The sequence below is a fragment of the Notolabrus celidotus genome, chromosome 18 (assembly GCF_009762535.1).
Source record: "Notolabrus celidotus isolate fNotCel1 chromosome 18, fNotCel1.pri, whole genome shotgun sequence".
Taxonomy (NCBI): Eukaryota; Metazoa; Chordata; class Actinopteri; order Labriformes; family Labridae; genus Notolabrus; species Notolabrus celidotus.
Window position 1 is genome coordinate 396,640 of NC_048289.1, and position 17,600 is coordinate 414,239.

Consider the following 17,600-nt stretch of genomic DNA (forward strand, 5'->3'; position numbering starts at 1 on the left):
GCTTACCCAATATCAACCCGACTGAGAACTTGTGGTCAATACTGAAGAAGATAATTTACAGTGATGGTGAGAAATACAGCTCAAAAGAGCCTCTTTGGAAAGCCATACAAGGTACAGCTCACAGAGTCATCAGAGAAGTCATCAGAAACTAAATCAGTTTACAGTGACCTCTGACCCTCACTGAAAGAAGAGGAGGTTATATTGGACATTGGACAGATTTGAAATGTTTTACAGACATTAACAGTTTTATTTTGTACACAAATGTAAAGAAAACTGTTTTTGTTGAAGTTTGAAAACAGTTGTAGTAAATAGAACGTTTAAAATGGTGCCTAGTTTTTAATTTTTACAAGTTATATGCTCTTATCACCAACTTGCATAATAATTTGGCACGCTCATTTCTGCAGATTCTCCATTTATTTAAAAATACAGCCAACGTACTTTAAAAAGCATCATTTTAACCACACAGTTGAACAAATATATTCACTATCTGACTTCTAGACAAATTTGAAAACAACTGTTAACATAGTTTTTTACATATTCACAAAAATACTCACATGCCTAATAATTGTGCACGCAGTGTATATTCATTTGGATTAACACACAACAGGCTTATAAACTGTGTGACAGCAGCTCAGGTTGAGGGGGCGTGTCCACTGCCGATTCAGCGTCCTCAGCGCAAAAACAGCTGATTTGAGTTGCAGCGCTCTGAGCGCTCTCAGTTGAAAACCATAGACTGTATAAATAATGGACGTAGTCTCTGTGACATCTCCTATCTGTCCCTGAGCGCTGTTTTGAAGCCAATCGTCAGCGGCAGCCATATTGGAAACGCTGAACTCAACCAAGCTGAGTTGTCACAATCATCTTTGTCAACACAATGGCGTAGGTCCATGCGGAGGAGAAAAGTAATCACACTCATCTATTGGAGATATAACTTCCTGGTTTAGAGCTGCTGCTGATGCTCTGACATGATTTCTATCAATATTATTTACAGTTTCATGTTGAAATGTCATTGAATGAAAGCACACAGAGCATTTAAAACTGACCTGAAAACATGAATCAAACACAATCACTACGAACATACGAGATAAATGACTATGAAAGAGTCATTTGATAACCCTGAGACTGTCCCTCACTATGACAGTTTTTGAATCATTCATTTCTTCCTCTGCTTTCAGCTCAGCGTGATCCTCTTTCTGTCCCACTGGTCTGAACACGTTTGAATCTTTCATCGTCCTGTTGTCTTTAAACGTCTCAGTGGAATGGTGTGGTGGGTTTTATGTTTGGTGTATACTTCTGCTGTGTTTCATTCTTCATTAATGAATGTGGGGAGGATCAATTAAAACCTCATGTAGCTGAGACAGGACTCACCTGATCCTGATCCTGTCCTTTATGGACTGCGCCTGTTTCCAGATCCTCAAAGTCCCCGAACAGCTCCTCTACACACACAATGACAAAAACAAAAACAACAAAAACATGTTAATGTCTATGACACTGTCTCACACTCTGTAGAACAGTTCACTGAGGGATCACACTCTGTAGAACACTTCACTGAGGGCTCACACTTTGTAGAACACTTCACTGAGGACTCACACTCCGTAGAACACTTCACTGAGGGCTCACACTTTGTAGAACACTTCACTGAGGACTCACACTCCGTAGAACACTTCACTGAGGGCTCACACTCTGTAGAACACTTCACTGAGGGCTCACACTCTGTAGAACACTTCACTGAGGGCTCACACTCTGTAGAACACTTCACTGAGGGCTCACACTCTGTAGAACACTTCACTGATGGCTCACACTCTGTAGAACACTTCACTGAGGGCTCACACTCTGTAGAACACTTCACTGAGGGCTCACACTCTATAGAACACTTCACTGAGGGCTCATACTCTGTAGAACACTCTCACATACGGCTCACTGTAAAACACTCTCACTGAGGGCTCACACTCTATAGAACACTTCACTGAGGGCTCACACTCTGTAGAACACTTCACTGAGGGCTCACACTCTGTAGAACACTTCACTGAGGACTCATACTCTGTAGAACACTCTCACATAGGGCTCACTGTAAAACACTCTCACTGAGGGCTCACACTCTATAGAACACTTCACTGAGGGCTCACACTCTGTAGAACACTTCACTGAGGGCTCACACTCTGTAGAACACTTCACTGAGGGCTCACACTCTGTAGAACACTTCACTGAGGGCTCACAATCTGTAGAACACTTCACTGAGGGCTCACACTCTGTAGAACACTTCACTGAGGACTCATACTCTGTAGAACACTCTCACATAGGGCTCACTGTAAAACACTCTCACTGAGGGCTCACACTCTGTAGAACACTTCACTGAGGGCTCACACTCTGTAGAACACTTCACTGAGGGCTCACACTCTGTAGAACACTTCACTGAGGACTCACACTCTGTAGAACACTCTCACATAGGGCTCACTGTAAAACACTCTCACTGAGGGCTCACACTCTATAGAACACTTCACTGAGGGCTCACACTCTGTAGAACACTTCACTGAGGGCTCACACTCTTGTGTTGATTGTGTATCAGTGTGTGTGTTTTGAGCCTCCTCTCTCACCATCCTCTTTGAGCAGAGTCGCAGCGTCCAGACCCTCCTCCCACTTCCCTGTCACAAAACAGTCTCTGATGGAGTTCAGCATCTGCAGAATCAAAACACAGACACCTGTAAGCTTCATCTCAACAAGATACACACTGTGTGTGTGTGTGTGTGTGTGTGTGTGTGTGTGTGTGTGTGTGTGTGTGTGTGTGTGTGTGTGTGTGTGTGTGTGTGTGTGTTTGTGTACCTCCTCCAGGTCCCAGTCATGCGATGTGTCGGGTTTGAAGTGTGAACAGTCGAGAGCGTCAGCGGTGACCTTTTTACTCTTCTGAGGCCGGTTGACTCTGAACAGACCTCCCAGCTCTTCCTCCTCTTCTTCATCACCTGCCTCTACAACTGTAAACAACGTGAAACAAAGAGTAAACATAAATAAACACAGTGAAGCAAAGAGTAAACATAAATAAACACAGTGAAGCAAAGAGTAAACATAAATAAACACAGTGAAGCAAAGAGTAAACATAAATAAACACAGTGGAAACAAAGAGTAAACATAAATAAACACAGTGAAGCAAAGAGTAAACATAAATAAACACAGTGAAGCAAAGAGTAAACATAAATAAACACAGTGAAGCAAAGAGTAAACATAAATAAACACAGTGAAGCAAAGAGTAAACATAAATAAACACAGTGAAACAAAGAGTAAACATAAATAAACACAGTGGAAACAAAGAGTAAACATAAATAAACACAGTGAAGCAAAGAGTAAACATAAATAAACACAGTGAAGCAAAGAGTAAACATAAATAAACACAGTGAAGCAAAGAGTAAACATAAATAAACACAGTGGAAACAAAGAGTAAACATAAATAAACACAGTGGAAACAAAGAGTAAACATAAATAAACACAGTGGAAACAAAGAGTAAACATAAATAAATACAGTGGAAACAAAGAGTAAACATAAACAAACACAGTGAAGCAAAGAGTAAACATAAATAAACACAGTGAAGCAAAGAGTAAACATAAATAAACACAGTGGAAACAAAGAGTAAACATAAATAAACATAGTGAAGCAAAGCGTAAACATAAACAAATGAAAAAAGTGAAACAAAGAGTGAACATAAACAAATACAGTGAAACAAAGAGTAAACAAACAAATGAAAAAAGTGAGACAAAGAGTGAACATAAACAAAGAGTGAAACAAAGAGTAAGAATAAACAAATAAACACAGTGAAAAAAAGAGTAAACATATACAAACAGTGAAACAAAGAATAAAAAAACACAGTGAAACAAAGAGTAAACATAGACAAATAAACACAGAGAAACAAAGAGTAAAAATAAACAAACAGTGAAACAAAGAGTAAAAATAAATAAATAAACACAGTGAAACAAAGAGTAAACAAATAAAAACTGTGAAATAAAGAGTAAACCTAAACAAATAAACACAGTGAAACAAAGAGTAAATATAAACAAACAGTGAAACAAAGAGTAAACATAAACAAACACAGTGAAACAAAGAGTAAACCTAAACAAACACAATGAAACAAAGAGTAAACAAACAAATAGTGTGAAAGTGAAGAAGTGAATGAGTTTGTAGAGCAGTCAGATGTTATCACAGCTGTGTTTGTTTCTATATCTATGTGCAGGTAACATCAGATCAGCACTTACCTGTCCCGTACACCTGCTTCCTCAGGTTGGGAGCAGCTTCTTGCTGCCGTAGAAACGCCTGTGATGCTTTCTGCTGCAGGCCATCCTTCCACCTGAGGGCACCTGAGGACGACACAGGAGAACTTAATCCAACAATGAAGCTTGGGGTGACACCTCAGCTCACAATATCACAGGGCCCTGACATTCAAAGTAAATTGATCAGATTACAGTAATCTAATCCAATAACAGATTAGAATACAGACTGGATTAAGGCTGGATTAAGGCTGGATAACAGGCTGGGTTACAGACTGGATTAAGGCTAGGTTATAGACTGGATTAAAGCTGGATACAGACTGGATTAAGGCTGGATTCTGACTGGATTAAAGACTGGATTAAAGACTGGATTAAAGACTGGATTAAAGACTGGATTAAAGACTGAATTAAGGCAGAATTCAGATTGGATTAGGCTGGATTCTGAATGGATTACAGGCTAGGCTACAGAATGGATTACAGGTTGGATTACAGACTAGATTTCAGGCTAGGCTACTGGATGGATTACAGACTGGATCACAGACTGGGTTACAGACTGAATTAAGGCTGGATTACAGGCTGGATTAAAGGTTGGATTACAGACTGGATGAGGGCTGGATTACAGACTGGATTACAGTTGACATTAAGGCTGGGTTACAGACTGAATTCAAACTGGATTAAATACTGGATTAAGGCTGGATTCAGACTAGACTACAGGCTTAGATTCAGACCAGATTACAGGCTGGATTACAGACTGGGTTACAGACTGGATCAAGGCTGGATAACAGGCTTGGTTACAGGCTGGATTACAGACTGGGTTACAGACTGGATCAAGGCTGGATTACAGACTGGGTTACAGACTGGGATACAGACTGGACTACAGACTGGATCAAGGCTGGATAAGAGGCTTTGTTACAGGCTGGGTTACAGACTGGATTTCAGGTTGGATTACAGACTGGATCAAGGCTGGATTACAGACTGGGTTACAGACTGGATCAAGGATGGATTACAGGCTGGGTTACAGACTGGTTTAAATACTGGATCAAGGCTTGATTACAGGCTGGGTTACAGACTGGATTACAGACTGGATCACAGTCTGGATCAAGGCTGGATTACAGACTGGGTTACAGGCTGGGTTACAGACTGGGTTACAAACTGGATCAAGGCTTGGTTACAGGCTAGGTTACAGACTGGATTACAGACTGGATCAAGGCTGGATTACAGGCTGGGTTACAGACTGTATTACAGACTGGACCAAGGCTTGGTTACAGGCTGGGTTACAGACTGGATCAAGGCTTAGTTACAGGTTGGGTTACAGACTGGATCAAGGCTGGGTTACAGACTGGATTACAGGCTGGATTACAGACTTGATTAGATCAGACCTATCCAAGGTGTGTTGATTTTCATATCTCTTATCTACAAACACTACAGTTATAAGTGTACTTACCCTCTTCCTCTTTCTCCTCCTCACTCTCTGATTCTTCTTCCTCTTCTTCATCTTCATCATCACTCTCCTCTTCCTCAGAACAGTGTCCAGAGTCTCCTGCTCTCCCAACTTCCTCCTCTTCATCACTGTCCTCCTCCTCATCCTCGCTCCTCTCCAGGTCATCTTCACTGTCAGCGAACACTGGCGCCTCCGCCCTCTCTTCCTCTTCCTCCTCCTCCTCCTCCTCCTCATCCTCCTCCTCCTTCAGCTTCTGTTTCTTCAGCGGAGGAGTCGTTTCGGATCTTGCCTTCTTCAGGAACATGGACAGGTTATCTTCATCACCACCATCCTCCTCTTCCTCACCGCTGTCCTGACTGTCACCCTCCTCCTCCTCCTCCTCCTCCTCCTCCTCTTCCTCCTCCTCATCATCGTCGTTGTCCTCATTGTCTTCCTCTGTAAAGACCACCTTCCTCCTTTCTCTCTGGGTGTTCGGGTCCAACACGCGCATCTCCTGAAGGCCCGTCCCCTCTCTAACACACACACACACGCACACACACACACGTTGAGCTACTGATGAACACCTCCATGAACAGCAGTAATAATCTGTGGGTGAGGTGAGTGTGTCCTAGTCTCACCCGCTCTGCTCCTCCATGTCGGTGGAGTCCAGCGTGGCCGAGCCGCTGAACAGAGACACTTTACTGGCGGCCATCTTTGCATCCAGAGTGGCGTGAGTGTCGATGAGAGACTGAACCAGCTCTGTGGTGGGACGCCCTTCCTCCTGCAACACAGACATGTTGAATCATGATGCATGATGACCACAGAAGAAGAAACTATGGTAACATAAGGAAGGGAGGGGCAGGATGAAGCACACACCTGCTGCAGGTTGACGTGGCTAGCAGGTAGGTCGATATAAACGGCGTCCTTGTCGTAAACGACCCCTCCGACCCCCGCCATGGGAGCGTAGAGCAGACGCTCCTTCTCGTTCAGCGCTCTCTTCTTCTGAGCGTTGGGAAGCGGACACGGGTCAGGAAGGAAGTTCACGTCTGAAACCTGGAAGTCTCCCACACCTGCAGAGAAACAACACCTGTCAGCCTTCAGGAGAGATCCACCAGCTGAGACAGACACAGAGCGGAACATCACTCATACCGGGGATGTGGACCTGGCCTTTGTTCTTCAGGTACGTCCCTCTCAGGTAGCCGTAGAGGGAGACTGTGCGGTCACACTTTGGGTCCGTCCTCACCGTCTCTGGGTTAGTCAGGTCCTCCATACTGAGAGAGAGAAGACCAAATAACGCTTCATTGACCAGTTTAGGAGAGCGCTCAGGTTTACACACCTAAGCAGAGAAAACAGCAGGCTGACTCTGCTGAGATAATCAGAGACAATCATTTGAACGGGTGAACCCCAGAACCCAGCTTTTCAAAAACTTGAATCTGGATCAAAACGATCCAGATTTTGTAGTCCTTTTTTGCTAGCCCAGATAATAGTGATCTTGTAGATTTTGTCCTGGTTTTTCAAAGGCTTTTACATTTCATTAACATGGTGTGTATATTAAATGTCTCATTGGGATAAAAAAATAAAGTCAAACAAAATACTTTTTGTTATCATACTAATGTTTCTATTGATCAAAAGAAAAATAATGGTTGACTTTAACTCAGCGCATTGAGCGCCCAGCTGCTTCATCTGGTTCAGTGCTGCCAGTGGTCGGTCAGGGCCGTCTGGGGCTGTGGATGATCACCCTCCATCACATTCAGGAGCCTTGTGTTCTTCAGTGACATTATAGAGTGTGATGCAGACCAGAGTTATGTTGCATGCTCGCTGTGGGTCTACTCCACGTAGGTAGTTCAGGCATGCAAAGCGCCTTTTCAACACCCCACTCAATCGTTCAACTGTGCTCCTAGTTCTTCCATGAGCGCAGTTGAATCTCTCCTCTGCGTCAGTGTTTACAACCACAAAAGGTGTCATAAGCCACGGTAAGAGTGGGTCTGCGCGGTGACCCAATATGATGCCATCTGAGGCATTTTGTTGGAATTGTCTAAAAATATGGCTCTCCCTCAAGATCCTTGCATCATGGACCGATCCTGCTCATTTCACAACAGTTAGTGATGACGAGGTTTGCATTTACCACAAGTAAATATATTACCAGACGTCGCCCATAAGAGGCCACGTCAAGAGTGAAGATGGCTGTCAGGATCTGGTGAGGAAAGACACTGAGAGGGCAGAGAAACAGATCACTGTAGCTGAGGAGCTGATGAAACTGACTTCAACAGAGGGAAACAAAGCTTCGTATTCACCTCTTGGAAGAGAGGCTGAAAGATGCTGTATTACACTTTCTGAGGAAGAAATGTCAAATTATTGTTTTTGCATCTAAAATATTTGATGTTAAATTTAATTTAGAATGGATATTGTTTTGGTATGGTCTGTGTTGCTTTACTATGCAAGCATTGAATAAAATACCGATTAAATATGTGTCATGTGTCCTACATGTCTCTACATCCACCATGAATCCATCCTGAATCCATCCTGAATCCATCCTGAATCCACCCTGAATCCATCCTGAATCCATCCTGAATCCACCCTGAATCCACCCAGAATCCAGCCTGAATCCACCCTGAATCCACCCTGAATCCATCCTGAATCCACCTTGAATCCACCCTGAATCCATCCTGAATCCACCCTGAATCCATCCTGAATCCACCCTGAATCCATCCTGAATCCACCCTGAATCCACCCTGAATCCACCCTGAATCCATCCTGAATCCACCCTGAATCCACCCAGAATCCAGCCTGAATCCACCCTGAATCCACCCTGAATCCATCCTGAATCCACCTTGAATCCACCCTGAATCCATCCTGAATCCACCCTGAATCCATCCTGAATCCACCCTGAATCCACCCTGAATCCATCCTGAATCCACCCTGAATCCACCCTGAATCCATCCTGAATCCACCCTGAATCCACCCTGAATCCACCCTGAATCCATCCTGAATCCACCCTGAATCCACCCTGAATCCACCCTGAATCCACCTTTCCAGTGGGATCAGGATAATCCTGATCTTGAGCATCAAACCTATCCTAATCTCCACCCTTGAGTTTTGAAATACCCCAAATCAAAATTTTCATCTGGATTCTGGGCAGGATTGGATTATCAAATCAGTATCCCACTTTTGTAGGATCAGGATCATCTCTGCTTTTGAAATACCCAATTTTGAGATTTGATCCTATCCAGATCATTCTGATCCAGATTAAAGTTTTTGAAAAACCGGGCCCAGGTGTTCAGGTGTCAGGTGTATCAGGGATCCAGGTGTGTTAGGTGATCCCTCACCGATCAGCCAGCACGTAGGGATGAGATGTCTGCCACACCAGAGGACGAAACTTCATCACAGAGATGAACCGACCCAGATTCTTCACCTCCTGAGTCTGATACTCTCCGTACACCATACCTGACAGGTAGAACAGCTTGGCCCCCTACAGGTGGACACAGGTACACATAGGTCAGGTCATGAAGGGGGTCATACAGGAGCAGGTCTTACAAAGGACAGAGCAGGTGACAGTGTTTACCTGGTAGACCTCAGTCCAGAAGCGGTGTTTCAGGTTCTTCTTGGTCTTCCTCAGAGTCTTGTTGTTCTTGAAGGAGTCCAGGTGAGTCAGCACGCCCATGATACGAGGGAAACCGTGCACCTGGCAGATGTTCAGGAACTCAAACGTCTCCATCTCAAAGCCAAAGCTGGCGTCGATCAGCATCAGGACCTGGAGAGGAGACAATGCATCTGGTTCTTAAAAGCACCTGCTGCTGATTCAAGTTCTGGTTCCTTCTAGAAGTTTGAAACTGTTTGAACTCAGACCTGAAGAAACCCTGAACACTGACATCAGAGTGAGTTAATGCACGCTACAGAAACATCTCTGAGTGATCTGAAACATCATTTAGATCTTTAACATGTTCTCCTAAAGCGAGGGGTCGTATCTGTAGAGTTTAAAACACAGCTGAACCAGCACCTCAGACAAAGAGCTAGAGCTGGGCGATATTGGAAAAGATGATATCACGGGAACATTTTTCATATCAGTCGATATTGATTATTTTCACGATAAATATAAAATTATTCAGTCATATCATTTTAAAGGCAGATTTTTTTCTCCTGAGTGAAAGTTGAAGAACAGACGGTTTGTTAGCTTGTATCTGGATTTAGTCGTCTAGTAAATAGCTAAAATATCTTCACTGATGAAGTTTAGTGGCCTTTCTTGTCGAGCATGTTTTCACTCTGCTTTGAGCTGCTAGGTTTTGTGTCGCTCATTTCAGCTGTGTTTACATTCCACTCCAAATGTCTTTAAGCCCGCCTACCTCTCACCCTGCGACATGATTGGCTGTTCCATGCCGTCTTCTTCTGTTTATTGTTGGGTGGGAATCATAGACTGTATAAATATGGACGTAGCACCCGTGACATCACCCATCTGTTTCTGAAGCGCTGTTTTGAGGCCAATCGGCGGCGGGAGCCATATTGCTGCTGACGAGAAATTGTGACATAAAGAGGCGGGCTTTGAGCCTCCTCGCCAACAGCTGCAGTGTTCCCACCTGTCAATCAAGTCAGCTGTGCCTCTCAATGTAAGAGTCATAATCTCAATATCTTCGAAATTACCACGTTACAAAAAAATTCCCCCCCCCCGTACAGTGTGTGCTGATCTAGAAATGAGCTATCCAGACTACACTCGTTTTTTGAACCAGACTGTAAACATGTTTAGTTAAATAATCCTCCCACCCCTACCCAGCGTCTGTCTAGACCTTTATGTCAATGTTTCTGTGACTAAGAGTGGTGTGTTTACATTTAACAGTAATGCTCAGTCTCTGAAATACGTGTGTAGTAGTGTGAGATTCAGAAACAGAGAAAATCCCTGCGACTGCCGCTAATGTTTTCTTCTTATTTTGCTATTTAATGCAGTTAGCATTCTTCTTCTTCTGTTATTTAATGCAGTTAGCATTCTTCTTCTTCTGTTATTTAATGCAGTTAGCAAACAGCTTTAAGACGCTCTGTAGCCACCGTCTGGCAGGAATACTGTACTACAACCAGGCACCGGTAAAAACCAAGGGAGAGGTTCCGGTGGCTGGTGGTGAAGCTTTCAGCAGTGTGACTGCCCCCTGGTGGCTGGCTGCAGTATAGGTCCAAAAATCCGTCTCCCCATTCATTTTAATGGGGGAGCAGTCAAACTTTAAAAAATAAATACACGTTGTACAAATGTTTCTCACATCCGTATGCTGTGGTGATATGTAGTTAGTATTTGAGTGTTTTGTGTTCAAGGCCTCTTTTTTCTGAAAAGTTTCTTTTTCGTTAGTTATTAGAGTTTAAAAAACGGGGTTTTACTTCCTGTTTCCTTTGATTCACAGCCGCCATGTAGTGAAACTTCAAAGGACACACAGAATCTTATGACACTACGCTGTAGGGCGGAGCTTATTACAGTGGCTTCACAGGCTCTGGCTGCACAATGGCGGCGCCCAGGAGAGGGATTTTTTTGGCTTCAGAACCGTACAACGGGAAGAGGCGGAGCAACGCTGTCCATTTTTATTTACAGTCTATGGTAAAAACCATGAAAAATTGTACTTTTAAAATGAGAAAATGTTCAAAGTAACTCTTCGATTTTTATCAAGAGAATGAATATTCGAATATTCAAAAGTCCTTGCCCATCCCTAGTAATTACAGGTTTAAATATATCAATGTTTTATCATACATTTGTTCTATTTATAGTGAGAAAAATAATTTCACGATAATTATCATTATCGTTTTAATCGCCCAGCCCTACATAGAGCTCTTTAAACCAGGTTATAACACCTCAGTTTCCATGTGCCTTGAGAGGAACTCTGCTGCCTGCCCCTTCTTCTGTCTGTGCTGGACTTTCTGTCAAACCAGGGGTTCCCAAAGTGTGGGTCGGGACCCCCAGGGGGGTCGCGAGACACAAAAGGGGGTCAAGAGATGTTTTCCAGAATGTTTTTTTTTTAAGTTATATAAAAATAGTATGTTTTATCCGTTATAGTAAAAGATATGGACAAAAACAGTAGACAAACTTAAAATAAAACCTTGAAAATATAAAATGAGTTTTCTGCCTTTCTTTGTTTCCAGATGACTCCTCAGTTTAGAGTTAGTGAACAGTTCATTATCAAAGCATCAGTAGCAGCAGGTTCATTCATAACAGCACAGGAAACACAGACACATGCTCATATAGGTAGGGTCATTTTCTACAGACCAGTTAAATGAAGACACATTAAATCACTTTGAGGGACAGTCGGGGTCACAAGTCTTTGGCACCTATATTTTAGGGGTCGCGGGCTGAAAAGTTTGGGAACCCCTGGTCCAAACAGCTGAAGACTCTTTCAGAATTTCATGAACTCAGAATTTGAACTACAGTTTGACCTTTAGGTCTCCTGTGTGTTTGAACCTGTTTCTTGTGTTTGTGTGGAGCACACTGAGCCGTCTGTGATTAATAAAGTCACTCTCCTGGTTTCTGCTCAAAGAACTAAACTTCACTTCACATCTCAGGACATGCTTTCGTTTCCTCACCAGGTCAGCGACTTTCGCGAGGTCGATCATGGTGTTGATGTCGTTGTTACACTCCATGAAGGTCAGGCGACGCTTCTTACCTGAGGATGCAGAAATCATGTCATATACCAAACATTGAGAAAAGGTAGGACCAGGAGAGACCAGACACCAACAGATCAACAGATCAACACACTGAATACAACTAAGTAGAATAAATACAGGGTGATGTCATCAAGATGGTAAGACTCAGACCCGTTAAGGTCTGAGTCTTGGCAGTTTGAAGCAGGTTTATGGCTGTTTCTGAAATCGCCTACTATACTAGCAGTACGTACTGATATGTCCAAAATTCAGTATGTAGTAAGTAGTATGTGAACAAGAGCAAAATCTGCAGTTTGCCAAAACTCCCCGGATGTCTACTGATACGGGAAAATATCTGAGTGTGCATCGGACTAGTCTGCCTAAACCTACTGTTTCCCATAATGCACAGCGCTCGTTCTGCTTTTTCTTTTTCCTCATTTTTTGACGGGATGAAATCCGTTTTGTGGTGCTGTGAAAGTTATCAAATTACATATAAACCACTTCCTAACTTTTTAAATCATAAATGGATGCTAAATAAGCTTTTTATTTATCGGCTTCGCCGTTGTTTATTTCCGCTTTCCGAAACCGGAAATCCAGCGATGTCTGGCTCAGCATGCTGCATGACAGATCGGACAGAACAGTCATACTACAGACTAAATTCAAACGCAGTATGTAGTAGGCAATACCTACTGCCTACTACATTAGTAAGTAGTATGTAGCAGGCCGTTTCGGAAACAGCCATTGTTTCCAACCGAGCTGAAACATGTGATCACAGGAGCTCCATGTTTCATCAAACCTGCTCTGCTATTATAGAGTCTCAGGATCACAGGATCTCAGGATCACAGGATCACAGAATCACATGACCACAGGATCACAGGATCACATGACCTTGGGATCACAAGATCACATGACGACAGGATAGAAGGATCAAAAACTACAGGATCACATGACCAAAGAATCACATGATCACAGAATCACAGGATCACAGAATCACAGGATAACAGAATCACATGACCACAGGATCACATGGCCACGGGATCACAGGACCACAGGATCACATGATCACAGAATCACATGACCTTGGGATCACAAGATCACATGACGACAGGATAAAAGGATCACAGAATCACAGGATCACATGACGACAGGATAAAAGGATCACAGAACTACAGGATCACATGACCACAGAATCACATGATCACAGAATCCCAGGATCACAGAATCCCAGGATCACATGACCACAGGATCCCATGATGTTTTTATGTGTGGACCATGAAATGAAACGTTCAGTTAGAGTTGATCCATCCCCAGCATGCTGCATGCAGCTTTTTGTCTGTTTTATTAAATTCAAAAAGCTTTATTGGCAAGAGAGTCTGAGGACATACTCTGCCAAAGAATCTAGGAACACAGGTATCAAAGATTTGGACACAGAAATCAAGCGGTCTCTCTCCCTCCTGTCTCCTCTCTCTGTCCTCTCATCACAGAGACAACACTCAGAGGTGCAGCTGCCAGGCTTCACTGGCCAACATTTCTTGGCTTCTGGTTGCCATCAGCAGGGAGCACAAAATCAGAAACACTGTTTCATTCTGGAGGGAGATTCAGTTTGTCCCTGCTAATCTAATGTATGATACAGACGTATGTGAATATACACATGCAGGAGGAGCAACAGAGAGGAAACACAATACAAGAAGAGTTACAGGCTGTGACTCGTGACTGCAGAGTTACAGGTCATGTGACGGCAGAGTTACTTGTCATGTGACTGCAGAGTTACAGGTCATGTGACTGCACAGTTACAGCTCATGTTACTGCAGAGTTACAGGTCATGTGACTGCAGAGTTACAGGTCATGTGACTGCAGAGTTACAGGTCATGTGACTGCACAGTTACAGCTCATGTGACTGCAAAGTTACAGGTCATGTGAAGGGGCAGAGTTACAGGTCATGTGACTGCAGAGTTACAGGTCATGTGACTGCAGAGTTACAAGTCATGTGACTGCAGAGTTACTGGTCATGTGACTGCAGAGTTACAGGTCATGTGACTGCAGAGTTACAGGTCATGTGCTGGCAGAGTTACAGGTCATGTGACTGCAGAGTTACAAGTCATGTGACTGCAGAGTTACTGGTCATGTGACTGCAGAGTTACAGGTCATGTGACTGCAGAGTTACAGGTCATGTGCTGGCAGAGTTACAGGTCATGTGACTGCAGAGTTATAGGTCATGTGACTGCAGAGTTACAGGTCATGTGACGGCAGAGTTACATGTCATGTACTGGCAGAGTAACAGGTCATGTGACGGCAGAGTTACAGGTCATGTGACTGCAGAGTTACTTGTCATGTGACTGCAGAGTTACAGGTCATGTGAGTGTAGAGTTACAGGTCATGTGACTGCAGAGTTACAGGTCATGTGAGTGTAGAGTTACAGGTCATGTGACTGCAGAGTTACAGGTTATATGACTGCAGAGTTACTTGTTATATGACTGCAGAGTTACAGGTCATGTGAGTGTAGAGTTACAGGTCATGTGACCGCAGAGTTACAGGTCATGTGACTGCAGAGTTACAGATCATGTGACTGCAGAGTTACAGGTCATGTGACCGCAGAGTTACAGGTCATGTGACTGCAGAGTAACAGGTCATGTGACTGCAGAGTTACAGGTCATGTGACTGCAGAGGGATCAGACTTACCTGCGACGATGGTCACAGGTCCATGGATCTCCCCCAGCTTCTGGCGGGTGAAGTTTTTGATCAGGCAGCGGATCAGGGTGCTCTTTCCCACCTTGGGAGGCCCGACTACGACGATGACGATGGGAGGGGGTTCAAGGGGAGTCCGGTCCACCAGGGGGATGTGATGTTTCTTTGTCTTTATGTCCTGGGATCTGAAGAGTTCAAACAGACACAGTTTTCATCATCAATGTATTCTGCTTCAGATTATCAGCGCTATGTCAAAGTGTCTTCTATAATCTCATTGAGGATTACAGCTGACAGATTAACAGATTACACATGTTAAAGACACTCAGTGTGTGAATCTGAACAGGGGAAACTAAGAGATATTCATGATCTCTGACCTGTGGAAGGTTTTGGCCATCCGAACAGCGGACTGGACGGCGAACGCTTTGGGGTTTCGTTTGCGTTCATCTTCATCTGTGGTACCTTCCTGCTTCCTGAGCTTCTTCTTCTCTGCTTTGGGCCCGCTGTGCTTCTTCTGGTGTCGCTTCTGTTCCTTTACTTTCCCGTCCATCCCGGAAACTGAAACACAAACAGCTTCATCAAAGTGAGCATGACACCGGGCAGGACAGAGAGGATGGGAATGAAAGTGCAGTTTGTGACGCCTGAATGTTCCTGCAGGTTTATAAAACACAGGAAAGTGCTTCTGCTGGATTTTTATAGAGAAGCATGAACTGAAACAGGAAGTGTCTGTAAAGCAGGAGAGCAACATGAGCCAAACAGATCGACCGTCTCATCAACACAAAGATTCTCAGCTCTCCTTCAGATCTGGTTTTCAGACAGCATGTTGGGTCGGTACAGAGGACTCTAACACAGACAGTAAAACTCTGTCAACATGTCTCTGTTCATATTCCTGATGTTTACCATATCATGTGGGCAAAGATTGAAACACAGCTCTTAAACCTGAGTCTCAGTGAAGCTGGTTTCATTCACAGATCAAAGATGGTGTTTGAAAAGCTCTCTCTGTGTTTAAATCAGTGGTTCCCTAAGTGAGGGTCGGGACCCCCTGGGGGGTTGCGAGGCACTAATTAGGATGTTCCAGAATTGTTTTACTTTTTTAAATGATCTAAAGTTGCCTATTTTACCCATTATTATTAAAAAATATTGACAAAAATAGTTTAATTCAAATAAATTATTTTACAATTCAAATGTTTCCTGAGTTTTCTGTCTTTCTTTGTTGCCTGATGACTCTTAAGGTCAGGGTAAGTTAACAATGAATTCATAGACCATAACAACACTAAGGAGCTCGTTCAGTGACAGACTTCTTCACCCGCGGTGTCTCACTGAGAGATACAGCAGTTCTTTTCTCCCTGCAGTGGTCAGACTATATAACCAATAATAGTATTGATTAATTGATTGTTAAGAAATTACTCGAAACACGCATTTTTGTTTTCAATTTTCCGTCATGTGGATCAAACATCATGTGGTCTCATATTTGGTTCAGCTATCAGGGAGGTGTTTTCAGTTTAAAGCATGTTTCGATGTGAATCAGCTGTTAAAGGTGTTGCGCACAGCGGAGATGCTCTGCTGGCGGCTGCGGCTGAGTGACAGGTCTCCACGAGCGCTTTTAAAAAAAAAAGAGGATCAATACAAAACTGCTGCAAACAACGACATGAACACGAAGGTTGACAACCTTGAACAGGACATTTCCCACCTTTGGATACGAAGGCAACAGACAGGTGGGAAATTCAGGTACGCTATGTTTGCAGACCAGCAACATCAGAGCCGTCTGAGCTTTTCTGCAGCTGGACTGATTCTGACCCGGTTGCGCTCCCGGCTGACACCTGACCGAATACACATGTTTATTTTTCTCAATAAAAACGAGTAGACAGAAAACTGGACACTGTGAGTCTGAAGTACTTTTCTGTTAGTAGTCTCAACCTTCACTTTATAAGATTATGTCCGCGGAGAATATTTTTACGAGCCTGATGGTTGATAATCAGTGTTAAACATGTACCCGTATTCAATACAGTCAGTTATATGCATTTTGTTGCTGTAGAAAATACAATTTAGGGGGAAAACAACGTATTTGGTCATGTTTTTGACGTAAGAATAATAAGGTTTTTTTAATCAATTAATCGATAATTGATTGTTAACATTTCCAAAAATCGATCATGGAAAATACTTTAAATGTACATCCCTAATTGATACTTTATATGCTCTTGTTTGCTTTATATATTTTTTGCACGGTCTACTTTGCTGCTGTGACACTTGAATTTCCCCGTTGTGGGACGAGTAAAGGACTTCTTATCTGATCTTATAGGAGCATCAGTAGCAGCAAGTTAATTCACAGCACCACAGGAAATACAGCCAGGTGTGCATGTAGGTGCTTCATTTTCTGCAGACCAGCTAAATGAAGTATAAAACAACATGTAATCACTTCAAGGGTTTAGCGGGGGTCACAAGTCTTTGGTACCTGTATTTTGGGGGTCGTGGCCTGAAAAGTTTGGGAACCCCTGGTTTAAATAATCCTGGATATATCTGTCTGAAAGTGATGACAGCATGTCTTTCTCAGCACCTCAGTACTGATAAGAGTCCAACCATGTACACCAGCCGGGTCTGACTACATTAGACCTCCAGTAGGATGAGGAAGCTATGCAGCTGATGA

At 43.3% G+C, this 17,600-nt stretch overlaps 1 protein-coding gene across 2 annotated transcripts in view; it reads right to left on the reverse strand.

The window, feature by feature from the left end:
- bms1 (BMS1 ribosome biogenesis factor) overlaps positions 1–17,600 on the reverse strand; it is a 29,290-nt gene that overhangs the window by 9,409 nt on the left and 2,281 nt on the right. For both annotated transcript variants that reach the window (XM_034708087.1, XM_034708086.1), the window contains exons 2-14: positions 15,334–15,514; positions 14,954–15,144; positions 12,218–12,297; positions 9,234–9,422; positions 8,998–9,140; positions 6,821–6,942; positions 6,548–6,741; positions 6,310–6,452; positions 5,696–6,204; positions 4,240–4,341; positions 2,821–2,969; positions 2,595–2,676; positions 1,369–1,436 (exon numbers count right to left, since the gene is read on the reverse strand). In XM_034708087.1, coding sequence (XP_034563978.1) covers positions 1,369–1,436; positions 2,595–2,676; positions 2,821–2,969; positions 4,240–4,341; positions 5,696–6,204; positions 6,310–6,452; positions 6,548–6,741; positions 6,821–6,942; positions 8,998–9,140; positions 9,234–9,422; positions 12,218–12,297; positions 14,954–15,144; positions 15,334–15,506 — 2,145 coding nt within the window. In that variant the 5' untranslated portion in view covers positions 15,507–15,514. The remainder of the gene's footprint in view (positions 1–1,368; positions 1,437–2,594; positions 2,677–2,820; positions 2,970–4,239; positions 4,342–5,695; positions 6,205–6,309; positions 6,453–6,547; positions 6,742–6,820; positions 6,943–8,997; positions 9,141–9,233; positions 9,423–12,217; positions 12,298–14,953; positions 15,145–15,333; positions 15,515–17,600) is intronic.